This window comes from Puma concolor, chromosome F2 (genome assembly GCF_028749965.1).
Source record: "Puma concolor isolate L17-30 chromosome F2, mPumCon1.1.hap2, whole genome shotgun sequence".
In the NCBI taxonomy this organism is placed as follows: domain Eukaryota; kingdom Metazoa; phylum Chordata; class Mammalia; order Carnivora; family Felidae; genus Puma; species Puma concolor.
Window position 1 is genome coordinate 45,962,604 of NC_141684.1, and position 27,859 is coordinate 45,990,462.

The 27,859-nt window shown below is 39.5% G+C and overlaps 1 protein-coding gene across 2 annotated transcripts; it reads left to right on the top strand.

The window, feature by feature from the left end:
• Positions 1 to 336: 336 nt before the first annotated feature.
• TMEM64 (transmembrane protein 64) lies at positions 337 to 27,859 on the top strand. 2 transcript variants are annotated; one of them, XM_025922546.2, is made up of 3 exons: positions 340 to 1,345; positions 18,381 to 18,536; positions 24,003 to 27,859. In XM_025922546.2, the coding sequence occupies exons 1-3, from the start codon at positions 548 to 550 to the stop codon at positions 24,192 to 24,194; spliced, it is 1,146 nt and encodes a 381-aa protein (XP_025778331.2). In that variant the 5' UTR covers positions 340 to 547; the 3' UTR covers positions 24,195 to 27,859. The 2 variants fall into 2 exon arrangements, with proteins under 2 accessions (XP_086551765.1, XP_025778331.2); XM_086695639.1 differs by lacking the exon at positions 18,381 to 18,536 and having other exon boundaries at positions 337 to 1,345.

A 27,859-nucleotide genomic window follows, 5' to 3' on the forward strand; every position in this document is an offset into this window, starting at 1 on the left:
GGGTGCGGGGGCAAAGAGCGCGCGCCCGGATACGAGCCACGCGCGCGCCCGCCAGCGGAGGCCGGGAGCGCGCTGGGCCCCCAGCCCGTCACCACACCCTCCACTTGACGGCCCCCTCCTCCCCTCTCCGGTGCCCGCGTCCCCTCGGATCCTTCTCTCCTCCAAACGGCTCCCCCAGCAGCCCCAGCCCCGGCCGGACCACCCGGCCGCAGACCCCCTCCAACCGGTCCTTGTAGTGGGCTGGACTGTGCGTCACGGGGGGCGGTGCCAGAACGCCGCTCGCGCTAGGCCCCGCCCCCGCGCCGAGGCCCCGCCTCCTCTGGCCGAAAAGGGGCGGGCCCGGCCGGTGCTGGGTCCAGAGTTTTCACACTCTCCGCCGGACCCGTCCCTCCGCCGCTGAGTCCTTACCCTCACCCCGGGCCGTCTCCTGCCCCCTGAGCGGACGCAGGGAGTCGAGGCAGGGCGTGAGGGGCGCCATGAAGGGCCGCCGCCTGACAGGCGCCGCGGCGGGGGGGCTGGCCGGCTGAGGGCCCGCGCCGGCCGAGGCATGTGGAGCCCCGGCGGGAGCCTGCTCCAGGCACTCCCCCGGCTCCTGCAGCACGCCGCCCTCCAGGGCCGCGCCGAGCTGCCAGCCCGCTGGGCCACGCCGCGGGCGGCGGGCGGGGACGACGCGGCGGATCGCCTCCCTCGCGGGGGCGGGGCGAGCGCGGCAGCGGCGGCGGCGGCTGCCTCCGGCGCCCTGCTCGGCGCCTATCTGGAGCGCCACGGTCCGCCTGCGGCCTCGGAGCTGCCGGCGCCGGGCGGGGCCTTGGCGGGCGGCCCCGGGAGCGGCAGCGGCGGCGGCGTGGTGGTCGGCGTGGCGGAGGTGAGAAGCTGGCGCTGCTGCTGCCTCGGCAGCACCTGTTGGTGCCGGAGCCTCGTGCTGGTGTGCGTGCTGGCCGCGCTGTGCTTCGCTTCCCTGGCCCTGGTCCGCCGCTACCTGCAGCACCTCCTGCTCTGGGTGGAAAGCCTCGACTCGCTGCTGGGGGTCTTGCTCTTCGTCGTGGGCTTCATCGTGGTGTCGTTCCCCTGCGGCTGGGGCTACATCGTGCTCAACGTGGCCGCGGGCTACCTGTACGGCTTCGTGCTGGGCATGGGACTTATGGTGGTGGGCGTCCTCATCGGCACCTTCATCGCCCATGTGGTCTGCAAGCGGCTCCTCACCTCCTGGGTGGCCGCCAGGATCCAGAGCAGCGAGAAGCTGAGCGCCGTTATTCGCGTGGTGGAGGGAGGAAGCGGCCTGAAAGTGGTGGCACTGGCCAGACTGACCCCCATACCTTTTGGGCTTCAGAATGCGGTGTTCTCGGTAAGTGGTATCCCGCTGCCCCCATCCGTTTCCAGGGCTGTTTTCCAGCGGTCTTGTGACGGCCCTGGGAGGGCGCTCCATCAGACAAATGCCAACAGAGAAGTGACATTGACAAACAGGAGTTCCGATCACTTTGCGTCGCACGCTGAGGAATCTTACACAAATAAAACCGATTTTAAGTCGGGGCCTCAAAGGGACATCTGGTAGAGAAAGAACTACTCCTTTTTGGCGTATAAGTTTGATCAAAAACGAAGAGTCCTTTTAACTTTAAGGAGAAATGAATGAAAATGTCCATGTTATACATTTGCCATCTTATTTCTGTAGCAGCTTTGGCAACAGTCAGGGAGTGACGGCTTCACATTCCTAGCTTTCCCTCTTGCCTGCATAAATGCATCCCGGGTTTTGACTCAAGTTTTTAAGGACACGGGGCTAAAGGAAGTGTTTGGATAAACAGTGGAGGGCGTAGCTTCAGACTCCATATTACAGAGTTTCCTAAAATTTGTAGTAGGCCTTTTCTCCATAAAGTATAAAGTAGTTTGCTTTAGTACAATGCAAAGGGAGAAATCCTCCAGTTCATTTTTCTTTGGAGGAACTTCATTTTGAAATCACTAGGTAGAGGATAAAACAAAATAGGACGTATGACCTTTTGCCTAGTGAGCATATATTTTTCTTTATACACACCTACCTTTTTTTTTTTTTTTGCCCGATACTCGTATGTTCTGCTTATCCAATTTAGCTTTCTCTAGCTCAGTGCAACTGAGGAATAGGAATACTCCTAGTGAGGAGACCATCCGACTGGAAGAAAGGAAGCCAGTCTTTACAAACTTCATGACTTTGGAACGAATGATTAACTCTCTCTTCCCTTGCTTTCCTCTTTTCTAAAGTGAAGGGGTTGAACTAGATTACTGAGTTCCCCAAATTCAATGATTCAAAACTACAAAGAGTTCATACAGAGATTTCTAGGAACTCAGCCCTTCAGCTTGACTTAAATAAAACTGTATGGAAGTTAAGAGACACAGCATTCAAAACCATAGGGATAGATGTATTTTATATTCTGTTAGTGATTCTGATACATTGTATTGCTTCAAAAACAAATTCTCTCGAAACTTTTTCATTTTGCTTTGTATTAAGAATAATTCCAACCACCCATTCCTAACAGATAAAAATTGGTATTTTTAGGAGTGTGGTATCCTTTTAAAGCCCAAATGACTTCTGATTCATTTTTGTGAATAATTTTTTATCACCACCAATCGCTCTTAAAGCAATATATAACTTTAACAAGCTGTAACCATCAGGTTAAACAACATGAATAAACTCGCAGTTTATCTAAAGAAAAAAAAAGAATTCTAACCAACCTACCCCATTTTTGTGATGAAATTAAGAATTTTTTTTTCTTTTCTTTTTTAAACGTCTTTTGCAAATCTCATGTTCATTCTGACCAACATCAGCAATGGTTGTAGAATGAAGCTCATGGAGGCATGGAGATAGCTCAGGGGTTTTCTGTGAAGAGAAAGTTTGGTGTTTATGGTGGTTTGTTATGTTTTTTGACTTAAATTTTTCCCTTTTACAACAATCTGTAGTATGAAGTATATACATGGAACTTTGACCTTATGTTGGATACTAATAGATCAAGTGTCCTAAGACTTTGGAAGAGGGTTGGGACTAAGGAACCCGAATAATTTCCTTCTAACGTTTGCTTTGTTCTCCAGTATGGCTTGCATCCTTGTGTGTTTTCTTGTTCACCTACTGTGTGCTTACTATCCTAAGCTCTTCAAAAATATTATTTGTAATCCTTAAAACAGCCCTGGAGAATGTGCTTATGCGTATAGTGTAGACTCTTGTTTAATAGTTTGGAGCACAGGACTGGTGCTCTAGAGGCCTGTCGTCTGCATACAGTCTGGTGACCTTGGTCAAGTTGCTTATCCACTCTGTGGTCAGTTCCTTATTTGAAAAATGGGGGAAGTAGTGGTACCTACTTCATAGGATTATTGAGACCGTTACATAAGGTAAATACATGCAGTAGAGCCTGGCTTAACAAACACATGTTGGTTTTTGTCACCATTACTATTTGATTACCCAAGGGCACCTAAGTACTAAATAAATGGTAAAGTAAAACTCTGCACTATGGTTTGATGATAGGGTCTCAACCCATGGCTCTATTTCTGCATCGCATATTTAGTACATAGTGTAGTCCTGGTTATATAATGAGGATTCATTATATATTTATTAATTAAAGGTAGGACAGTTTTTTTTTTTTATAATGTCTTTTTAAATCTGTGAATAAAAAGTTATAGTTTGTGCTTGGAAATAATTGAACGTAATTATGTAGTTGAAACCACACTTGACAAAGGGCAAGTCTCAAGTTGGTGCTGTGGGTTCAAGAGAAAAGAAGGAAAAAAAGAAAAATGTTCTCTTGAAATAGATATTATTGGCACAGTTTTACTGGGGAAGAGACAGAGGCTCAACCCTCCAGTGACTTGTTCAGGGTCACTCACCTACCAGGTGGGGAGCCGAGGTTGGGAACCAAGATGGGCTGATAAGGTGCGTTATACTGTAAAATTCTTACTTCTAGCCCTAAGCAGGGTGGGTTGTAGAGCCAGTGGATATAGTCTGTTACTTTCTCTTTGGTCATTTCTGTTATTCTTCACTATCTGCTTTAGTAGTTCTTTCAACCAGAAAGCTTACTGAATTCACCCAGGGTATGTGGATGAAAAGAAAGCTTCGGTTAGACTGATTTTTGCTATAGTTTGATTTTCTCTTCTGCTTTGTATAACATCATTCTACTTCTACCCTCTGTATCCCCATAAACCTCTGACTGCCCACAGCTGCCTGCTTCCCAGGCATATTTCTCTTGTTTTCTTTTTCCCTTCCTGTCTTTTTAAAGATCTTCCTCCCCCCTCTTCTCCTCTATTCCACTTAAAACTCATTTTCTTAATGTCCATGATTAAAGAAATTTATCTGAGCTTACTTTAAGTGAGATATAGTGATCATGAGAGGCATAGGCTTTGGAAATAGTCCTTGATTAGCCATGATGAGTTATGAAGGTTAAATAAGCTAGAGCAGTGAAGGTGGTCTTTGCCTGACACATAGTCAATTCTCAGTCTTTGTTAGCAATTATTATTATTAGTGGTGGAGGTAAGTGGTATTTACATTTTAGAGGCAGAAGTTGATTGTAATGGTTAACATATAGAACAAAAGGGGTTTTCCCTTGCTTTGTGTCTGTTATTAACCATATTTCTTTGCTCTTCCCGTCTGTGCTAAAAAGGGATATGCAAGCTGACCCTCCACTTTTGAAACTGTTGAAATAGGAAAAAAGTACATAACACTCTATAGTATCAATTCTTAGATCATAAGAAATATAATTTCCCAAGTACATATTTAAATTTTTTCCTTTTTAAAAAATGTGCTGGGGCGCCTGGGTGGCGCAGTCGGTTAAGCGTCCGACTTCAGCCAGGTCACGATCTCGCGGTCCATGAGTTCGAGCCCCGCGACGGGCTCTGGGCTGATGACTCAGAGCCTGGAGCCTGTTTCCGATTCTGTGTCTCCCTCTCTCTCTGCCCCTACCCTGTTCATGCTCTGTCTCTCTCTGTCCCCCCAAAAAATAAATAAACTTGGAAAAAATAAAAATAAAAAAAAAAGTAGCTATTGTTTTTGCTGGGAAATAGTTAAAGCTCCTCCCTCCCCATTTTTAATGTTGTATCTGTAGTTATTACTGCCTATTAAGACAGATATATAGACTTACAGTTTATGTGTGCTTCTAACTACTGTTCTTTATGGACACACCTCTAGGGTGAGCCTGCCTTCCTTCCTTCCTTCCTTCCTTCCTTCCTTCCTTCCTTCCTTCCTTCCTTCCTTCTTTCCTTTTGAGAGAGAGAGAGAGAGGGAGAGAGCACAAGCGTGGGGGAGTAATAGAGAATCCCAAGCAAGCTCCACGCTGTCAGTGCAGAGCCCCATGCAAGTCTCGAACTCTGGAGCCGAACCATGAGATCTTGACCTGAGCCAAAATCAAGAAATAGCCGCTTAACTGACTGAGCTACTCAGGCACCCCTAGGATGAGCATTTCTTACAGCTTCGGTCAGGACAGGCTACATTGTGCGGTAGTGAAAACCCCTCCATCTCAGTAGGTTCAGAATTAAAGGTTTGCTTACCTGTTGACAGATCCAGATACAGCTTGGTTTGGGGAAGGGGCAGGGAATCTTTGCTTTATGTCACTTTTACCCTGGGATCCAGGCTGACAGAGCCACCCTCTTTCACTTGGTTACTGGGACACAGTGGATTGCCAACTGGGTTTTAAAGCTTTCATCTGGATATAATCCCACTTTTCACTGCCTGAACAAGTTACGTGGCCAGCGCTGATTTCAAAAGAGCGATGCGTGTGCCAGGAAGGAGATAAAACTGGGGTGTTTGGGTAGCAGTCTTCATGACTCTGTCACTTGATTACCTCCTCTCTCTCCCCCACTTAATCTTGGCTAAACCCTGTGGATTCTGCCTCCCGAACACTTCGGTTTGGCCCACTGCCATCAGTCTGGTTCAGGCGTCTAAGCCTCCTACCTGGTTTCCTTGCCTTTGGGCTAAGGATTTCCAGTTTTTTCTCTATCCAGAAAAATCTGATTTTGTTACTCCCCTGCAGGAAACTCTCAAGTGGGTTTTCTTTTCCCCTCAGGATAAATTCCAAACCCTCACAGCATACATACCTCTGCAGCCTGTCTCCTGCCATTCCTTGGTTACTAAGTGCCTTTTGATGTGTTAACTTCTTGAATCCCAAGCATTCTAAGAGGTACACATGATATTTCAGATTCAGACAGCAAGTCTTGCCTGTAGCCTTGCAACTTCCAAGTTTTCCTTTTTATCAGTTGCTGGAAAACACACTAGTTCTTAATAGAGAAGGACGGTTGGTGGAGGTGTAGAAGGAGCTGGAATCCTAAAAGAGTAAAGCCGTCTAGCAGAAAATTGTCTGTAAAGTTGAAAACTGAAAACATTCACAAGAACATCCCATCCTATATTTAATGAGCATTAGAATGGTCTTGTAAGTTCTGTTCTAAGATGCCCCCTTGGAGACATCTGGACTTTTCTACAGTTTGCAGTTACCTTCTGTGAAATGTCAATTTTAATCCCCAAAATATTATGTGATAATTGGTTGTTATGAGTAACAGAATTCATAATGATACTTGCAGCTGCCAGAAGGGAAATCCTAAAAGTCATTCTCTTTTTTTACTTTGGTCATAGAAAAACTTAAAAAGTCAAAGGTCTGGTAGGTTCCTTTTCTTACATAGTTCCCCATGGGAAATTTTGTTTCCATCATCATTTAATTTTTGAAACCTAAAATAAAAACATGAAGCAAAGCGTGAAAGATTCTCTTATTCATATGTTATATACCACTTTGCAGTTTGCAGAACAAATTAACATACATGATCCTCCTTAATCGTTACAGCAGTCCTTTGAGGGGCTATCCTTGCCTAAAAGGTGGAGTGATATAGAGGACAGATATCACACCCTTGAAATCAGATTTGGTCCTGACATTCAGTGTGACGTCTTGAGATACTTATAGTTACTCTTTTGAGCCATACTTTCTGTTGTAAAGTGTGTTTAATAATACTTGTTACGTGATGTGATTAAATATATAGTTTGCTCATTATTTACCATTTCCTTCTCTCTATCCTCTGCATTCCAAAAGGAGGGCATGGAAACTCAGAGTTTTTTTTCTTTTGTAATTTAACAGAAATATTTGTATTGCACTTGCTAACTGCCAGGCACTGTTCTCACAGGCACATAGTGACTTGTTTGATGCTCATATCAACCCTAAACCTCATCTTACCACTAAGGCAACTGAGATGCAAAGTGGCAAAGTAACCCAAGAGCATACAGTTAGTAAACGGTAGTCATGAACTTACCCAGTATTCCATTGTTGTTCCAAGAAGAGCTGAATTTATCAGAGATTTCTTGGTTCTAGTTTCAGAGCACTTGGCCTATAGCGCATCACATAAATATTATGGAGGACTTCCCACGTGTCAGGCTCTAGGCACAGTCCTACATAGTTGAATTAGACATCATCCCAGGACTCTACAACAGGGGTCAGCAAACTGTGGTCCCTGACTAGGTCCACTGTCTGATATTATATGGTATACAAACCAAAAATGTTTTTTTCATCTTCTTAAAGTTTATTTATTTATTTGGAGAGAGAGAGAGACAGAGAGAGAGAACTTGCACGCAGGGGAGGGGGGTTGGGGTGGGGTCGGGAGGGGCAGAGAGATTGAGGGAGAGAAAGAATCCCAAGCAGGCTCTGCCCTGTTAGTGTGGAGCCTGACACAGGGCTTGAACTCAGGAACCATGAGATCATGACCTAAACTGAAATCAGACGCTTAACTAACTAAACCACCCAGGCACCCCAGGTTTTTTCATTTTTAAATGATCGGAAGAAATGTCAAAAGACTATTTTGTGCATGTCAGAGTTACATGAAGTTCAAATTTCAGTGTCTAAATAGTGTTATTGGACTACAGCCATGGTCATTCATATTTATATTAGTTGTGGCTCACTTTTAAGCTAAAATGGCCCCGTTGCAGTAGAGACCCTATGGCCTACAAAGCCTAAAATATTTCTTGCCTGGCATTTTATAGAAAAAGTTTGTATTAGAGCTTCATCAGTCACTGTAATAAAGCAACCATTAAGCTGAGCCCTGCAACTGTAGGAAGAGACCCTTATGCTCTGCTATGTGTCTTATTTACCTTTGTATTTAACAAAATTAAATATATTTTTTAATAGTGTGGGTTTTTTTGTTTTTTTGGGGGGTTTTTTGGTTTATTTATTTTGAGAGAGAGAGAGAGGGAGGGAGAATATCAAGCCGGCTTCACTGCCAGCTCAGAGTCAGATCTGGGGCTTAGACTCATGAACCGTGAGATCACAATCTGAGCCAAAGTCGGCTGCTTACTGGACTGAGCCACCAGGTGCCCCTGACAAATTATGTTTTTGAAAACAAAAGCAATAAATATATGTGCACTGTGAGTAAAATGCAAACAAAATAGAAATGAATAACTTAGTAAATTTAAAAGTGCACAGCCTGACCCCTCACCCTGGCTCACTTCTCATTGGAACCGTTCATTTTAAAGAAGTATGCGTTAGCTGGGGTGCCTGGGTGGCTCAGTCGGTTAAGCGTCCGACTCCAGCTCAGGTCATGATCTCGCAGTTCGTGAGTTCGAGCCCCGCGTCAGGCCCTGTGCTGACAGCTCAGAGCCTGCAGCCTGCTTCGGATTCTGTGTCTCTCTCTCTCTGCCCCTCCCCCGCTCGTGCTCTGTCTCTCTCACTCTCAAAAATGAATAAATGTTAAAAAAAAAATGTTTTCTCGTCTTAAATTCTTTGTCTGTATCATGGATATAACCACAGATTCAAGTATAGTTGATGGGTTATGATACTTGTCACTGTACCAGTGTATCTAATGATCCTTTCTTCTCCCTGTTAAAATACACTGATTCACTGCCAGTGGTATAGTTTGGAGGGAATAGAAAGATGGAGATCAGGCTGTATTTTGAAGGAGCTTGGGGTCTGTCTCTGAAGGGTCACATATGGCCAAGTTGACAAATGTGATGCCACCTCAACTCACACCCTTAGGCCCCACAGTACACGGAGTACAACTGGCCATTACTTCCTTGAAACTGTTTGCCCCTCTTTGTGCTTTTCTTCAGTTATCTCATCAGTTTCTGTGGTTTTTATGCTTCATCTTTGGGCTTACAATTCACAAATCAGTATCTCTAGCCTACTGCATCTTTTAACACATACTGAATGTCTTATTACCCCTTCCTAGGTAAAAAAAAAAAAAAAAAAAAAAAATTCTTTAAAAGCAGACAAGTCTTATTAAAACTTACTTCAACAATATTTCTTTAGCAGTGTTCATTGTAAAATTTGCAAAGTATAGTAAGTACAAAGAAGAAAACAGTCATTAACATTTTAGTGTTTATTTTTCTAGTCTTTGCCTTGATGGCTGCATGTGCTTTCCTTATATAACATTGTGAGTAAATGTTGTAAATGATTTTTGTGGCCGCTTACTGGATGTAATGAACATTGTGGTTATTAAATTTGGCACAGAATGACAGACAGTGACCACACAGTCAACTATGGTTTTCTTTGTATTTTTATCCCTGCTGAGAGCTGGGTCTTATGTATAGAAGGCATTTGATAAATTTTTGTTGGGTGAGTAAAAATAATTAGCCTATATAGTTTTTCAACTCTATAATAAGATCTTTTTGACTGTGTTCCAGAAATTATATGCAGTGAAGTATGAGTGTATTTATTTTCTGGGGAAAGGGTTTAGTGTGTGTGTGTGTGTGTGTGTGTGTGTGTGTGTGTGTGTGTGTGTGTATGTGTGTGTATTAATCAGATTCTCAAATGGATTCTTAAAATATTTAGGAACCATTAAAAACAATTCCTCATTTAGGGACATCAAACTAAGGAAAAAGTCTGTGTATGTGAAGATGGCCTCTGCATTGTAAATAGACCTACTGACCTAACCATCTTTGTCAGTAGAAGCCTGTACATTGAAAGCCTCTTCAGCTGTTAGAGTAGGGTCTCTCAGAGCCCCTGCCTTGTTTTTTTCTTTCCGGTACCAAGACTTTCTCAGTACTTTCCCAGTTGCCACTTAACCAGAAGGTCTCAGCCTTGACATTAGTTTGACCTCAGAGATTACTGGAAATGCTTTTAGTATTTATTCAGTGTTCACTTAATAAGTAACTAGTAAGTGTCTAATCTGTGCCCACGGCTGTTCTAGATGCTAGAGTTATCGCAGTACATAACGTAAAGTTCATCCCAAATCCCTTAAGGTGCTTACAGTCTAGTGGAGAAATCGCATTCTGGGTATACTATGGCAATCATTTTGCTGATAATTTCCATTTATAACATGATTTCCTTTTGGGGGACAGAGGAAGGTATTCTCAATTTCAGAACAGATGATTACAAGTAGACTTGCATCCTAACCTGTTTAAAAACTGGCAATTATTGTAAGTCTCCACATTTATAAAACAGTTCTGATGTTGATACAGTCAGCATCCAACGAACATATATTTAGCACCTAATAATATATAATGGGCATCTTGCTGAAGACTAGAGACACAGTGAAGAATAAGACAGATAGGTCCCTTTCTTTACAAAATTTATAGTCTGGGGAAGGGGTGAAGGGCAAACAGATGGTGAAGTCTTCGGTTACTCACTAGTGTGAAGGGGACTGGGGAGTGACAGTGCCTAGTGTCCTGTCACAGAACTCGAATGTTGTTCCTAATGCAGACCTGGAAGCTTAGGGAAGGTTTGCTAGAGACACTGATGACTGAGTAGTGAAAGACAGTGTAGGACTTTTGCCCAAGTAGAGGAGTGGGAGGAGGTGTGAATTTCCTCTCCAGAAGGAACAATGTACAATGGCCCAAAAGGAAAAAAGAGCAAGAAGTGTTCTAAGAACAAGAGAATTTTGATGTGCCTGGAACATAATGTGATTTGAAGCATGAGATAATCAGAGGCTAGGGCGTGAAGCACTTTGCCTGTTGAAAAATGTGAACCTTATTCTGATGGCAGTCAGAGTTAAAGCAGGATTAGATTTGCATTTTTAAAGTTTTTAAAAAAATTATTTTATTTTTTTTATTTTAGAGAAAGAGCAGCTGGAGAGAGGGGTAGAGGGAGAGAGAGAGAAACTCAGGCAGGCTTCACCTCAACGCAGAGTCTGATGCAAGGCTTGCTCCCATGACCCTGGAATTATGACCTGAGCCAAAATTGAGAGTTGGGTACTCAACAGACTGAGCCACCCAGGCACCCCTGCATTTGCATTTTTAAAAGATTTCAGCAGGAATTAGCATAGGTGGTGAGTGCAGGTTAAGTCTGGGTATGGAGACTAGAGAGGAGAGATTGAATAGGAATAGAACAGACAGTAGGTAGATTTCGTAGGTATTTAGAAAGTGGAATTGACAAGACAGGGCAAATGATTGGATTTGGGAATGAGGGAGGAATGAGCTGTGTGACTGACTTGTGATGTGTCTAGCTAGGGGACACAGGGAGAGGTATTTTGGGAGGGAGGGAAAAGGAAGGGAGATGGGGCAGTTAATATTTTTTCTTAAACTGGTTTTGAAGTTTTTATATTTCTGGAAGTGAATACTACAGTTGACTCTCAATGCACTGAACCCCGCCCTCCGCTCAAAAATCTATAAATAACTTTTGACTCCCCAGAAGACATAACTATTAATAGCCTACTGTTGACCAGAAGCATAAGGAGCCAATTCACAAATACTTTGTATGTTATTATATACAAATAATGTTTTATCCACTATGTTCTTACAATAAAGTAAGGTAGAGAAAAGAAAATATTATTAAGAAAATCATAAGAAAGAGAAATGCATTTACAGTATTGTATTGTATTTACTGGAAAAAGTCCATGTACAGGTAGACCTGCACAGTTCACACCCTTGTTCAAGGGTCAAGGGTCAAATAGTTGCCATTTCAAACTATTTCTGAAATACTGATAAAGTATTTTGAGGATATATATATATATATATGATAAAACACACAGTTTATCAATAAATAGTAATTAGATGAAAAGATCAAACTGTACTCACTTTCGTTTCCTTTGATCATTCCTTTCTTAAAAATTATTTTGGGCCAGATGGCCAACAGCCACATGAAAAGATGCTCAATGTCACTCTTCATCAGGGAAATACAAATCAAAACCACACTGAGATACCACCTCACACCAGAGTGCCTAAAATGAACAAATCAGGAGACTATAGATGCTGGCGAGGATGTGGAGAAACGGGAACCCTCTTACACTCTTGATGGGAATGCAAACTGGTGCAGCTGCTCTGGAAAACAGTGTGGAGGATCCTCAAAAAATTAAAAATAGATCTACCCTATGACCCAGCAATAGCATTGCTAGGAATTTACCCAAGGGATATAGGAGAGCTGACGCATAGGGGCACTTGTACCCCAATGTTTATAGCAGCACTTTCAACAATAGCCAAATTATGGAAAGAGCCTAAATGTCCATCAAATGATGAATGGATAAAGAAATTATAGTTTATAAACACAATGGAATACTACTTGGCAATGAGAAAGAATGAAATATGGCCATTTGTAGCAACGTGGATGAAACTGGAGAGTATTATGCTAAGTGGAATAAGTCAGGCAGAGAAAGACAGATACCATATGTTTTCACTCATATATGGATCTTGAGAAACTTTAACAGAAGACCATGGGGGAGTGGAAGGGGGAAAAAAAAAGTTACAGAGAGGGAAGGAGGCAAACCATAAGAGACTCTTAAATACTGAGAACAAACTAAGGGTAGATGGGGGTGGGGAGAGGGGAAAGTGGGTGATGGGCATTGAGGAGGGCACCTGTTGGGATGAGCACTGGGTGTTGTATGGAAACCAATTTGACAATAAATTATATAAGAAAATAAATAAAAATAAATATTTTGGGGATTCATGATTTTTTTCTGTATAATATTATTAAATACGTGTTTAATTGTAATTTACCTTAATGCAACCTTGTCAATAAAACAGCATCCATGTTGTATAAACCAAGAAAATTCAGGAAAGCATAATTCACTAAAACTAATATTAGATTCATAGAACTATGGATAAAATTTGAGTTCCTCTGAATACAGTAGATCACGTTTATATTCTTAATTAGATCTATGTCAGGATACTCTATGTAAAAATTAGATAAAGTTTCTTAGTGGATTAAATTAAAGCCGGTAAAACCGTTGTATAAATAGCTATAAACTGAAAAAGTGGAGGGGCTTGAGGCAGGGCTGCCTGGCGAGAGTACTTAGTACAGTGCCTAAGAGGACAGCAGGCCCTTGGCGAGGGTATTTAGTACAGTGCCTAAGAGGTCAGCAGTCCCAAGGTTCCACAAGCAGTCGAGTGATGCATCTGAAAATAGAGGTTCTCTTACTGTCAGCCCCAAACGTAAGTTGGCTCTTGCTCTTCAGAGTTAAGCATTTTTTTTTCTTTTTCTGTTTTTTTTGGTTGTTGTTGTTTTGTTTTTTCCTTCTCAGGTGGGCTGTTTGTTTTCAGGATCTATTTGGTATAAGGGAAAGTTCTACATTAACCCCCACTGGCCCAGAGAAGTGAATTACATCCCCAAGTAAAAGCCCAGTACCTTAAAAAACATTTTTTTTTAATGTTTATTTATTTTTGAGACAGAGAGAGACAGAGCATGAACAGGGGAGGGTCAGAGAGAGGGAGACACAGAATCCGAAGCAGGCTCCAGCCTCTGAGCTGTCAGCACAGAGCCCGACGCAGGGCTTGAACTCAAGACTGTGAGATCATGATGTGAGCCGAAGTCAGATGCTTAATCGACTGAGCCACCCAGGTGCCCCAAAAAGCCCAGTACCTTTGGGAATAAGAATGCATAGGATCACCTGGGTGGTTCAGTTGGTTAAGTGTCTGACCTTGACCTCGGCTCAGGTCATGAGCTTGGGGTTCCTGAGTTCAAGCCCCGCAGGAATGCATATAGTTTTATGGTGCTTCTAGAGTATTAAAAGCATGGGAGGATGGCAGTCAAGTAACATTCACCATCCCTAAAACTCTTACTGGAGTATTTATGATCATAGAAACCGACTAATAGGACAACAATGGCATCCTAGGTTGAGATATCTAGGAGTTCTTTGGAGTAGGAAAACAATCTTGAGCCAAGATCCCAGGATATTATAGGCAGGAATTCCAATGGAAATATTCTGGGCTCACATTTAATGTCTTTCTGGCAAGTAGGACAAGCAGACAGATTTTTAAGAAGTTGGTGGATAAGAACTTACTGAGAGAAGTTTGGATAGGTCTCTTTGGGAACAAGTATTCTCACTTTATTATGATTTTCAAAGAATGGAGCTAGATGCAGATTCTGAGTAAGATCTTAGCATGTAGCATGCTTTCTTTGGATATACATCTTTTCAGAAAGGGCATGTATTTGAACAATAACACTTGCTTTTTCCCTAGGATGAGGTTTTGTCAAAAAAGGGTTTGATGAACTTTGCTTTCTGCTTTGGACAAAGGACTAAAGAGTTGAGTTGCAGAGTTGTTTCACATTTATGAGATCTGTTCTTAATATCACCATTTGGATATTACTGATGTCCTATCTGAATGTCAGTTTTGCATTTTAGAGAAACTTCATTACTTTATTAAGTCTTCATTTAAAGACTATGGACTAAAGCTTTGCATTCTGACATTTTGGGAATTGAAATATTTATTTTAAAGACAAATTTCGGGGCACCTGGGTGGCTCAGTTGGGTAAGCATCTGACTCTTAGTTTCAGCTCAGGTCATGATCTCATGGTTCTGTGAGTTCAAGACCCACATCAGACTGCACTGACAGTGCAGAGCCTGCTTGGGATTCTCTCTCTGCCTTTCTCTCTCTCTCTCTCTCTCTCAAAATAAATAAACTTTAAAAAAGTAAGATAGCTTCCAAAACATGCAATGTCATCTTATTAACTGCAGTATCATAGTTTTTGTGACTCATTTTTTTGTCATATTTACTCATTTATTTGACATGTTTATTCTAAAGAAAGGTCTCTGTTCCTATAAGTACTCCAAACTGACAGAGGAACCTTTCTTCACCCGATTCACATCATTCCTTGACTATACATTCCCCAGTACTTTTCTACTGGGTACAGACTTATTTCTCTTTTCCCTCCGGGCCCCTAACAAGTATCACCCAAGTATTTGTCCTGTACAGGCTTCCCTTGCGTGTGCTCTGTAAACAATCCAAACCTCACTGCCAACTTCACTGATACATCCTGTACTTTCTGTATCACATTTCCTTGTTCGTTCTCTTCTTAGAACGCCTTAGCTTCCTCATCCCACCTATCTCTGCTTGCCAAATGCATATTTAGGTTTCAGAGTCCATTTCGAATGCTGCTTTTTTTTTTTTACATGGTTGCCCTTTGGCCCCTATTCCTGCAGCTCATACTAATCCCTGTTTACTCTTTAAGGCTCCACACAGTCCTTCTCAAGCCCCCCTTCCTAGGGTAGTTGATGTGTCCTTGTCAGTTTGTAAATCCTTTGAGGTAGAAGTTGTACCCTGCTTTCTGTCCCTTGCAGGCACCTACCGGAACATCTTGGCCTGGGCAAAATGGAGTCAGTGATTGTTTAGTTGAATTGTTAGCCAGTCACTATAGTATTCTTTCCAGACCAGCAGTGGCATGTCTCCAGTTAATGATCTGTGCAGAGAGATGAATGTAGCTTTACTGAAAATAGGATTTACGGGATTATTAGATTAGATTGTAGTTAGACTAGTTGTAGGTTACTCTTTTAACATATCAGATCTTCACATTAGCAAATAGAAGTTTAGTAAAGTGGCCAGAAACTTTCTTACATACAAGTAAACCTAGATGGGGCTATAGAAAAGTTACTCTCAAAATTAAAAGCAGGAGCAACCACAACACAAATGCTTAGAGATAAATGAATAAGGAATGTATAATATGTGAATAAAACCATCAGACTTTAGTAAGAGATGTGAAAGGTTTTGAATAATGATAGACACATTTCTGGATAAGAATAATTGAATGTTCTGGGGATTTCCGTTCTATTCAGATTTAGAAATTTACCTTAATCCCAGTAGAAAATTTGCTGATTTTTTTCTTTTTGAATGATAGAATGGTCCTAAAATGTATCTGTAAAAATGAATAGGTATGAATAGTTATGGCATTTTTTAAAATTTTTTTTCAACGTTTTTTATTTATTTTTGGGACAGAGAGAGACAGAGCATGAACGGGGGAGGGGCAGAGAGAGAGGGAGACACAGAATCGGAAACAGGCTCCAGGCTCTGAGCCATCAGCCCAGAGCCCGACGCAGGGCTCGAACTCACTGACCGCGAGATCGTGACCTGGCTGAAGTCGGACGCTTAACCGACTGCGCCACCCAGGCTCCCCAATTATGGCATTTTTAAAAAGAAGACTAATAAAGGGGTTTGCAGGATAGGGAATTCTGTATCCAGATATTAACTGATAGTCTTTACGACAATCTGGTTTCAATATAAGATTTAAGATGTCAGTGGATAGTGTTAGAGCTCCCAGTAGACCCTTTTACATATAATTACTTTATTTGTTATAAAGTAAACATCACAAATCATAGGAGAAGTTATTAATTATTCAATAAGTAATGCTAGGAAAACTGGCTACTGGAGAAGGGGAGGAATAAGGCTGTATCTTCACCTTTAATTAAATTCCAGAAGGAAAAAGTGGTAAATGTTAAAAAGGAAAATAGAATCAGAAGAGAAATGCAGGTAAAAAAAATAAATCTAAAAAGACCTTTTAAAGCTAAAAAAAAAAAAAAAAAAGAAAAGTCAGAGGAAAAGATAGGTAATATTTGATTATACAAAAACTATGAAACATTTGTATGTCAAAACATAAAATTAAAAGATAAGGAATACTTTAGAGGAAAATGTTTGCCAAATATAATGGACAAAGGTTGCCCATATATATGAAGAGCTCTTATGAATAAATAAGAAAAAAATTAATATTCCAGTAAAATTGGGCAAATATGAACAAGGAAAGCCATAAAAAATGCAAACAGAAAAATGTATGTTTAAAACTAATATTAATATATATTAAAATGTATAGATTAAACAATCATAAAATATCATTTTTACCCCATCGACTAGGAAAGATTGAAGTTTAATACTTAAAGTTGGTAAGAGTATATGAAATAGACATACTTACGCATTATTTATTGATAGATATGTAAATCAGTGTGAACTTTTTTGGAAAACCGGTTTTATTGTTAGATCCAGTAATTCTACTCCTAGTGATGCATCCTAAATAGTGGAGATACATATTGTATTAGTCATTTCTTCCTGTATAACACTCCAAAAAGGGGGTGACTTAAAAATAAGCATCTATTATCTCAGCGTTTCTGTAGGTTGGGAATTCCTGTGCAGCATAGCTGGGTGCCTCTGACTCAGGTTTCTTTCACAACCCTGCAATCAAGGCGTTGGCCAGGACTCTAGTTATCCTAAGGCTTGGCTGGGGGAGAATCTGCTTCCAGGCTCGCTCATGTGGCTGTTGGCTGGCCTCAGGTCTTTGCTAGCTGTGGGCTTGAGGACCCTAGTTCCTTGCACATGGCGCTCTCCATGGAGCTACTTACCTGCTAGAGGGACAGCTGAAGGTCCATTCTTTTTGTAACCTAATCTTGAGAGAAACATCTCCTCACTTCTGCCATAGTCTGTTTGCCAGGAGTAAGTACTAGGTCCAACTCACATTCTAGGGGAAAATATCACATAAGGGCATGAATACCAGAGGAGGGGTTTGGTTGGAATATTTTAGACACTCCCACACAGGTTAACATACAAAGGTTTGCATCGGAGTGTTTTTTTTTTAACTTATAATAGCAAAAATATAAATACATAATCACATATACACAAAGAAACAAATAAGGAAGCAATTGAAATATTCCATAGCAGAAGAATGCTTAAATTGTACCGTATCCACACAGTGGTAGTATAATTGCGTAGTAATGATCATGTCTACCTTTTCGAGAGTCAGTCCCGTGCTAGGCATTTGCTCCTGACTGTGCTAATATTTCTGATCCTGACAACAACCATGTTATTACCTTCAGGTCACAGCTGAAAATGCTGATTCTCAGAGACAAAAGAGTTCATTGAATTCTCAGCACCAGCATGCCATTATAGGGTTATCTGGCTTCAGAGCCCAGTAACCACACTGGCGTTGAAACACGCTTATGAAGATTTCTCATGACATGAGGAAAACTTACAAATCTGTTTTTACAGAGTGATCCGCGTGTGTGCACATTTTATTTACATCGAAGAAAAAGATTGTCACCAATGTTATCTTTTAGTGGTAGAATCATGGAATATTAAAATTTTTCTTTAAACTTTTATTTCATTCTCAATCTACATTCTACATGTATACCCTTTATAATCATTTTAAAAAATGAGAATGCTTTGTAAAATATTTCAGCTCCTACTCCCAAGGAAAAACCATTAGCAAGACTTGCACAGTTTTATGTAAAATTGAAATTTTACTTGATAACGAATCATTCCCTTTAATCTGCTCTTCTAGATTACTGATCTCTCCTTACCCAACTATCTGATGGCATCTTCGGTTGGACTGCTTCCTACCCAGCTTCTGAATTCTTACTTGGGTACCACCCTGCGGACAATGGAAGATGTCATTGCAGAACAGAGTGTTAGTGGATATTTTGTGTTTTGTTTACAGGTGAGTTTAAGGCTAAGGGTTCTCTCTCTCTCTCTCTTTTTTTCTTTTTGTATGGCATTGCTTATTTTAAACCTAACAGATTTCATTGAGAATGATTTAAGAGAATTTTTCCTTTTTATTTCTTTTCTTGTTCTTTCAATCATACTTCATATTTTTACAACATTTACATTTTAACTGTGGATATATGGAAGTGTATAGAACTGAACTGATGCTTCTTAAAAATTCTCTTAAAACAAAGGGAATGACAAAAATAGGGTTCTTTTTGTAGTGATTTTCAGTCATCGCTCTATTTCGAGTTTTTGTGAAGTGTTGTTAATACTATGTTTCTGAAGATAATTTTAGTGAGATTTGGTAGGGTTGGGTTTTTATCTGACTTTATCTTCAAATTACTGAACTCTCTAATTGGTATTTTTAAAAAATATTATACTGGCAATGTAATTTTTTTTCCAGTACAATTTGATGCAGAAAAAAATGTTTTTTTTTTAGAAAGGATTGCTTTATAAAAGTGTCTGAAGTATTCCATTACAAATTCCTGTAAGATTTGCATAATGGATTATTATTACCATGCAAATTGTAATATAGTTTAGGGTAATACAATTCCATATAAAAGGTTGATAAAAGAAAAAAAATCCTGTTATGTAGGCACATTTATTCAGTGCCTTTAAGTTGCAACGGGAAGAGTTCAAAATTCATTTCGTTAGTTATGCTATATTTGCTTCCTGAGATTTATGAAAATATAAAATCACCAAAATTTTTGATGGTTTAGTAAGACGATGATAATAACTTTTGAGAGCTTTGTATGCCATATATTTAAGCTCATTTAATCCCTACCAAAACACTAGAAGGTATGTCCTTTTCTTATGTCCAACTAATTGCGTACATCTCTCCCCAACTCTTCGGCAACATCAGCAGTGGCAGGAATATTTATACTATGGAAAATGGCAGGTGCTCCAAATCAAGACTCCTACCTCTGATCTCCAAGAGCTAGTTTATCAGCACACCAGTAGATAGTGATTTGTCTAAAGTCTCAGCTGCAAGGGGTTGGACCAGGACATGAACCAAGGTAGTTGGCCATGGGAACCATGCTCATAGCCAGGACGATAGTTTACAGAGCAGATAACACTGAGATAGCCAGCTTATCTTCCTGGTTTCTTCACTTGGTAGGTTTAATTTATAGTTATTAAATATATGCTAATCATATTACAAATTTGCTTTTAGCATTATTCTTAATTTTTAAGTTACTATAGTAAAAATACTATGATAAGTAAAGCCAGAGTTGATTTTCTTTGTGCTTATGTAGTAGAAGTTTAGTAAGTCCAGGAATATTTACATTGAGCCATAAATAAAGCTTATCAATTGAATGGCTTACTTTAAGAAAAAATTTGTAATATTTTTCCTATTCGGGAATCCCATTTTGTTTTTACTTGTTTGTACAAAGTGATACATATGTACATACACACACACACACACACACACACACGCATGATATATATATATCATGCGTGTATGTGTATGTATTTTAAAGAACCTGAATGATAGATTTAAAAAAAATTTTTTTAAATGTTTATTTCACTTTGAGAGAGAGACACACAGAGTGTGAGTCAGAGAGGGGCAGAGAGAGAGGGAGACACAGAATCTGAAGCAGGCTCCATCCAGGCTCTCAGCTCTCAGCACAGAGCCTGACATGGGGCTCAAACTAATGAGCCGTGAGATCATAACCTGAGTTGAAGTCGGACACTTAACCAACTGAGCCACCCAGGCACCCCATGAATGATAGATTTTTTTTAAGTTTATTATTTATTTTGAGAAAAAGAGAGAGAGAGTGGCTGCAAACAAGGGAGAGGCAGAGAGAGAGAGAGAGAGAGAGAGAGAGAGAATCTCAAGCAGGCTCCACGCTGTCAGCACAGAGCCCAATGTGGGGCTCAAACTCACAAACCGTGAGATCATGACTTGAGCTGAAATTAAGAGTCAGAGCCTAACCAAGTGGGCAACCCAGCTGCCCCTGAATGATAGATTTTTTTTAGCATACATTTAAGCACATTTTATGTTTTTTTTAGTTCTCTGAAAATGAGTAACCCATTCAAAATACCTTTTTTCCCATTACATTATGTTTGCGTAATTAGAATTGGTCATTATCGGTAGATTTCATAAGTTTTTCATTATTTGATATTTTGTTTCTATGTATCTTAGTAAATCACTCAACTATAATTAGTGGAGTTATAATAGAACAAAGTAGTTCATGCATTTGTCAGTAGTGCTTCTAAAAATATAGGGTCTTGTTTTTTTCCAACAACTTCTTACCCCTTTGAGTTGACAAATTCAGCTTAGGCTACAAGACGGGGGAAAGGCAAATATTTTTTAGCCCAGACGTTTATAAAAACAATAATAACTGCCACAACAAAAAAAATAAAGACATGTTTATACCTCGGATTTATTTGTTGATGTTCCTTATAACTTAGTATATTTCAGAAAGGATTTCATTCAGCTTACAAAAGAACACAGAATAAAACAAGAGGGAAAAGAAGTCCGCGTGAAGAGGGAAACTAACATGGGAACAAAGGATGAAGCTTAGGTTAAAGTTAGTAGAGTAAGTGTATTCGTGAGGTTTCTCATATTTGCTAGAAATAAGTCACTCGTCTGCCTCTGAGCTTTATAGCCACCTAAATAGAATCCACAGCGTCTGTAAAATTAAAGCAATACAAAATAGATGTTCAGAGGAAGGAACAACTATTTCGTGTACAAAAATCTAACTTAAGATGCTGTGGTCTCTTGTCCATGCCCTGTATTTTTCGGTGTACCCACCAGCCAAAACCCTGGATGAATCCAAGTTTTGGTATGTTTCGCACCTGTTGTTTTGGGGGAAGTCATACAACCACATTGGTAATATTTAATTCATGATTGCAAAACTTCTGGTTTCTCAGTATTTCCCCATAACTTAACTGTTTCCTTTGTCTTCCCACCCCCCATTTCCTCAATGACTATGGCAAACCTATCTTCACTCCTTGTAATTTTGGCTCCTGTCCCCACTTTCCACTTCATTCTCAACAGATTGCCTTTCTTGATTAACAGAAAAATCAGAACCCTTCAAGTGGGAAACCCCTCAATTTCCATCTAAGAAATCTACTAACTGTCTGGTATTCTGCTCATGCTCTCAGCCTGCTGTCTAGTCGATGGTGGAGGAGATGCCTTTCTGTGGAAGGCTGGTCCATTTGTTTGTGTTTGATTCTTTTGTGTTCATAAGGAAACTTTATAAAACAGGTTTTTGTTCCTTTTTTTTTTTTTTTTTTTACTCTTTAATAAGGTAGTATGTTGGGGAAAGAATCAGCACATATTGCCAGGCCTTGGGTCTACAAGGGCATCTGGGGGAAATCCCATGTAAAGATTTTACCCTCACTGGAAACCTGAAAAAGTTTTTCACTAGATCTAAGCCTACTTTCTGTGGCTGTCATCATTAATTTTGTCGAAATCAGGTATACTTTCCAGTTGTCATCTGACTTGAACTCTCAGCAACCTAAGATTCTTTTTAAAACGCTTTCTTCCCTTAGCTGTTTTGATTTTTTTTTTTCCCACGTGCTTGGTTCATTTGTCAGCATCTCTTCTTCTTTGCACCCCACAATTGATATTCCTCAAGATTCTAACCTAAGCTTTGTGTTCTTACTCTGAAAACTCTTCTTCCTGGAAATGCAGTTATTATGGTGGCTGCTATTAGGTTTATTTGCATAAAGACTCCCAAATACACATCTTCAGCTCAGCCTTCTTTCTAAGCTCTGGACCCATTCACTGCACTGCCTTGGATATCCAACAGGCACCTCAAATCCAGCATGTCTGAGGCAGAGCTCAGCAGCTTTCCCGTACCCTCCCCAAGTCAGTTTTCCACATCTTTCCATGGTGTCACCATAACACTGATAGGTATCAAACTTATGTATCAGTTAGTATATCTTGTTTTTTTAGGAGAGCAAATACAGCATTTGAAGGCCCACCTTTAAAATACCTAATTTGCTCAGAATTATGGGGCACCTGGGTGGCTCAGTTGGTTAAGCATCTGACTTGGGCTCAGGTCATGATCTTGTGGTTCATTAGTTCAAGCCCGCGTTGGGCTCCATGCTCACAATGCAGAGCCTGCTTGTAAGTTTCTCTCTCTCTCTCTCTCTCTCTCTCTCTCTGTCTCTCTCTGTCTCTCTGTCTCTCCCTCTCTGTCTCCTTCCCTCTCTCTGCCCCTCCCCTGCTCTTGCTCTCTCTCTCTCTCTCAAAATAAATAAATAAGCTTAAATAAGAATTTTATTGAGTACTGGATACCCATTTATTAGTGCCCCCCCTTGCACAAGTTCCAAGTTCCCCTCGCTAACCCACACCCACTATGCTCTGCCTTGGCACTTCCCTCACTACCCTCAATGCTTCTATTTAGAATACTTTTCCCACAAAACTGTTAAAATTATGGATAGGCTTTTATTTTATATCATGTTATATTTTAGGGTCACTATGGTTAGAGTAGCCTTTGAAACTTACTGGGACATTAAAAATTACCTGTCCTAACCTTGTTGCCTGAGAATATTTGCTCCAAATTCGAAAGAACTGACTTACAAATGAAGTTTGGAATAAATACCGTTTAGAAGATATGTACTGCCTAGACATTCTGATGAACTGTATATAGAATGTTAAAGCACATTAACATATAAAGAGGGACCACAGGTTCCTATAGGACAGTGGGAGAAGCCTCCCTAGTGATGTGAAATCACATCACTAGTTGAGCGGTTAAGTCAAGACTAGCACCGGATTTTGATTTCAATGCGTTTTTTCATAGCCCTTTGGCATTTTTTTTCTTGATCATCATGTTTTCCTTTGTTTTTGCTTTTCCTTAAGTACAGACAGTTTCATGTTCATGATCTCTTGTTAATTTCTTTTGAAGTTTATTGACATTTCACTTTTTTAAAGCGGTTCATAATATTTTAAAGTTTGGCTGCACCAGATAGTTCATTTGTAAATGGTAGTAGTGCTTCTCTCTAAGTGGGCTTGGGAATACCTGTGGACATTTATAGTCCTGCAAAGATATATTACATTAATTACATTAATAAAGTTTAGCCGGCTGTTGCCTCTTTTTAGACTTTTTTGTTTTGTTTTGTTTTTTTATTTTATTTTTTTTATTCCTTGAAGGAAGCTGTTTGGTACCAGGAGATGAGTTTGACTTGTATCAAGCAAACATCATTTATATGGACTAAAAAGGATGTATGCGTGCTAGCCTGATATCCTCTGATGGTTACTTCTAGATTTCAGCCCTCTCTTCCCAGTTGAAGCAGCCAAGGAAAGAATGAATGGAAACTGTGTGTAACCCATTTAAAAATCTTACCTGACCATATTGGAGAGGCATCCCGTTTGAAACATTTCTAAGCTAGATATTTATGGGATTTATTTCTCCATGTTTTTCTGTGTAAAATATGATTAACTGTCATGTTTTATTTTTGTCCACAGATTATTATAAGTATAGGCCTCATGTTTTACGTAGTTCACCGAGCTCAAGTGGAACTGAATGCAGCTATTGTAGCTTGTGAAATGGAACTGAAAACCTCTCTGGTTCAAGGCAATCAACCAAATACCAGTGGCTCTTCATTCTACAACAAGAGGACCCTAACATTTTCCGGAGGTGGAATCAATATTGTATGACTCTAACAAAATGTATGGTTGTCGAGAGCTAGTGTGCTGTCCAAGGTCTAGTGGTCACCTTACTAGTGGGCAGAGACAAGTTCTAATTGTATTACGGCACAAACAAAACTGACTCGTTTTTAAATTGCACAATTTTTTTAAAGGAAGAATCATTTTCTGGATATGTAAGTGTAAACGTAGATGCAAATTTGGGCTGCACCTCTTTATCGTTTATTATGCCCGCAATGGCCTATAGGTCTGCACTTTAGTGTTTTTTAATTGTTTTCTTTCTGGGTACTTACGAACAAAGAAATAACCCAAATATTTTTCTGCTTAGTGTCTTTATTTATAAAGTCCCTGAGTAGTTGTTTGCATCTTCCCTACTTACAATGATGAGTAGAAGTATGTAATTTTAAATGTATGACATTATTTAGGTGTTCTTTGTCCTTTCCAGAAAAGATAATGTTTTGTTTTGTTTTGTTGTTTTAAGAGGGACCACTTTGCTTCCCTTTTCTTTACTAGTTAGAATATAGACATTAACTTTGGGTTGAATGTATTTTTGCAAGCATCATTGCAGGGCCATTTACACCTATTCACACAAGCTTAAATCCTACATTGTGGGACTGAAGTGCTCTTAAGATACCTTTTTATTTTCACTGTGTAATATGCAAGGCAAAAGGGAAATTATTTAATGGATGGTGGCTCAAATTAGAACTCAAGTTCTAATTCCATTACATTGGCTTTACGCTCATTAGATCTTTCATCAAAGGGCTGTCCCATTGCAGTCTTACTAAAAAATTTTAGTAAAGTAAATTTCTTTTTCTTTTTATATTCATCATTAGGCTTTGAGATAAAGATCTACTCTTTTAAAATGATGGGCTTTCCATCATTAAAGATGTCACTCAGGTGGCCTTGTTTGATCAAATCGCCTTTTTAAAAAACCAAGCTTTAAAATCATGTTTATAATACCACCGAATTACATATATATTTGTCCCCATAGTCTTCAGCTTTAAAACTATAAATGTAATATTGACTTAATACCCAAATTTGTATTATTTGCCCTACTATAACGTAGGTTTATTTTGTTTGTTTTTTGGTACTTGTTTTTCTCTGATAAGACTCAGGAATTCTGAAATGTGAAATTAAGTCTCAATTCTTTCTCTTGTAGCATGAATTGAGTGTATTTATTAATAGCACTTAGGAGTATAGCATACAGTAATTTGGCATATGATCCATATGACATATGTAGTATTCATTTATCATCTTATGTTTTTAAAATGGTTTGTGAACTTAATGATTAGGTTTTTACAACCCAGATTATAGACATGAATGCACATTTTCTGGTTGGTGTCTTTTTTGGCTATGAAGAGTCTACCTTATCAGAGACCTCCCATTTGCCTTTTCCTCAGGGTAAAACCTTTGCCCTGATTTACTAAAGTGCAAAAGAGTTCTTTTGGGAGCAGGTTATTCTAGTCTTATGCTAGAGAATGCATTGCATTTAATCATTTTAATGCATAAGTTTTTTGCCCTATTGCAGTCATAATTGTTTTCCTTTCCTCTATAATGCATAAATTTTCTCACCTTTGGGTAATGGTGAAGTTCACTTACATGTCGATGCCAAGAAGACCTCAGTGCAAGTGATCTTAGAGGCACCTGGGTCTATAGTACTTAATTGGCCTCCAGTCTTTCTTTCATTGATAGAAAAAAATATATATAATACTGGAATATTCTTATTCTTTTTTTAAATCCTAATTACTTGTTTAGGTGTTTTTATTTTTTAAAAGAATTTGTTTAATAATCCCAGTGAACAATATGTTTGATTTATTCTTGTCTAACTTGACAATATTTTTCTTGTGCTTCTTGTTTGTTGGTTAGTTTTTGTTAAAGGAATCATTTAAGATCACTACTTTCATACTTGTGTTACACTTCATGTATTTTGAAGTGCATTTATTTACTTAGCATTTTGTAACTTGAATAATTTCACCAAATGAACCCCTTTTGGTAGTTTGTAATGAGTTCTCCCAGTTGTTGCATTTTGTTTCATACTTAAATATGTAAAGGTAGAAGAGAAATAAATTTTCTGTATTCTGCCCATCATAATTTTATATAATAAAATCATCCATTTTTACTTAAAATAGTATGGTTTTACTGTTTCTGAAATACTAATCTAAAGCTGCAGTTTTCCTTTTCATCATTATTTCTGGTCTCCAAGTAAACAATAATCCGTTATATTCATGCCATTTGCCAGCTGATTTTTGGTTACTGGGTTTTAGATGTGCTCCCTAAAAGTTGTGCGAAGTATCGCCATGCCTCATTCACTCCATCTTTAACCCCGCATCCCCGATTTATGGCAGCAACAAGTTTCTCCCGGATCTTTTTATGTTGCCCAAATAATGCCTCCAGTCATACAGTGTGTGTGTTTGTAAAATAAAATCTTTTTGATTTCTCAAACTGCAGCATAGAGTTGCTTTATGCACATTAAAAAAAAAAAAAGCATACAATATACATAATTTCTAAATCTGATGAAAGATATGCTCTATTTTTGGTTCTTTGGACCTTTCCCCTAGTTTTCCATACTTTTTGGTTTATTGTTAATGATTTTATGTACTCTGCCAAATTTTGTCATGTGGACTATTTTAAAACAGCACCTCTTTTTAAAAAACATGTACATAATTAAACGTGCTTTCATGTCCATTTTCGTTTGATCATATGGTTTGCGAAATACGTTGAAATCTGTACTCTGGTTTATGAAAATACCAGAACCCAATCTCTGTCATTAGAATGTGTGTTTTGAGTTTGTGTTCAAGAGTGACTGTGTGGGTTTGTTCCCCATACTCTTGTTTTATGTACTTTGTAACCAACTGCAAACCTTGCTAAGATGATTTTGCTTTGATAGGGTCAAATATATGACTATGAAACATTTCCCTCCTTGAGAGGCTAAGTTCACTAGTTACTCTTCCTTGTTCTTGCTGTAACTGAGCTAAGTGGTGTAGCTACAAGCATTTCCTGGCGTTTCCGTGTGTGTTAATGTGCAATGCTGATTTGGACTGTTCTTGGGGGAAGGTGCTCTGGCTTATTTATGTATTTGTGGGACTAGCTTTACAATGCTTGAGAAAGCAGCTAGGTATGTGCCAGGTGATACAGGTAAATCCTCAGATGCATGGTAAACTAAATCTGTGCTATTCAAAAGCAAGTGGCATTTGCAGAGAAGAAGAAAAGTATATGAGGACCTCAGGAATAGTGATACTGACCTAGGTTGATGACTTTGGTGATGGAATCAGAGGCCACTCAGGGTATCAGAATGATGGTCAAAATAACACTATCTGGTTTTCAGATTAGATGTTGCTAATTTCTGTTATAATTAGCTATTTAGAAAATAATTTTTTTAATGGTCATCTCTTTAATTTTAAAAGCCTTTAAAGAAGGGAGAGGAATCTGTTCCACAGGATATTTGAAACTCAGGAGTTCTAATAACCTTGCATATTGAACATAAACTATTCATTTATTTCACAACTAAATTATAACATGGTACTTCTGAATTGCAAAGTAATTGCTGCAAACTATTTTCTATGGTAGCTAAAGATTTAAAATAGATCATTCTAAAGGTGAATCAGTAAAATCTCTTGATAATTGATACCCTAGATCACTTGTGTGCCTGAGAAAATAAAAGGTAATGTTTTATTTTC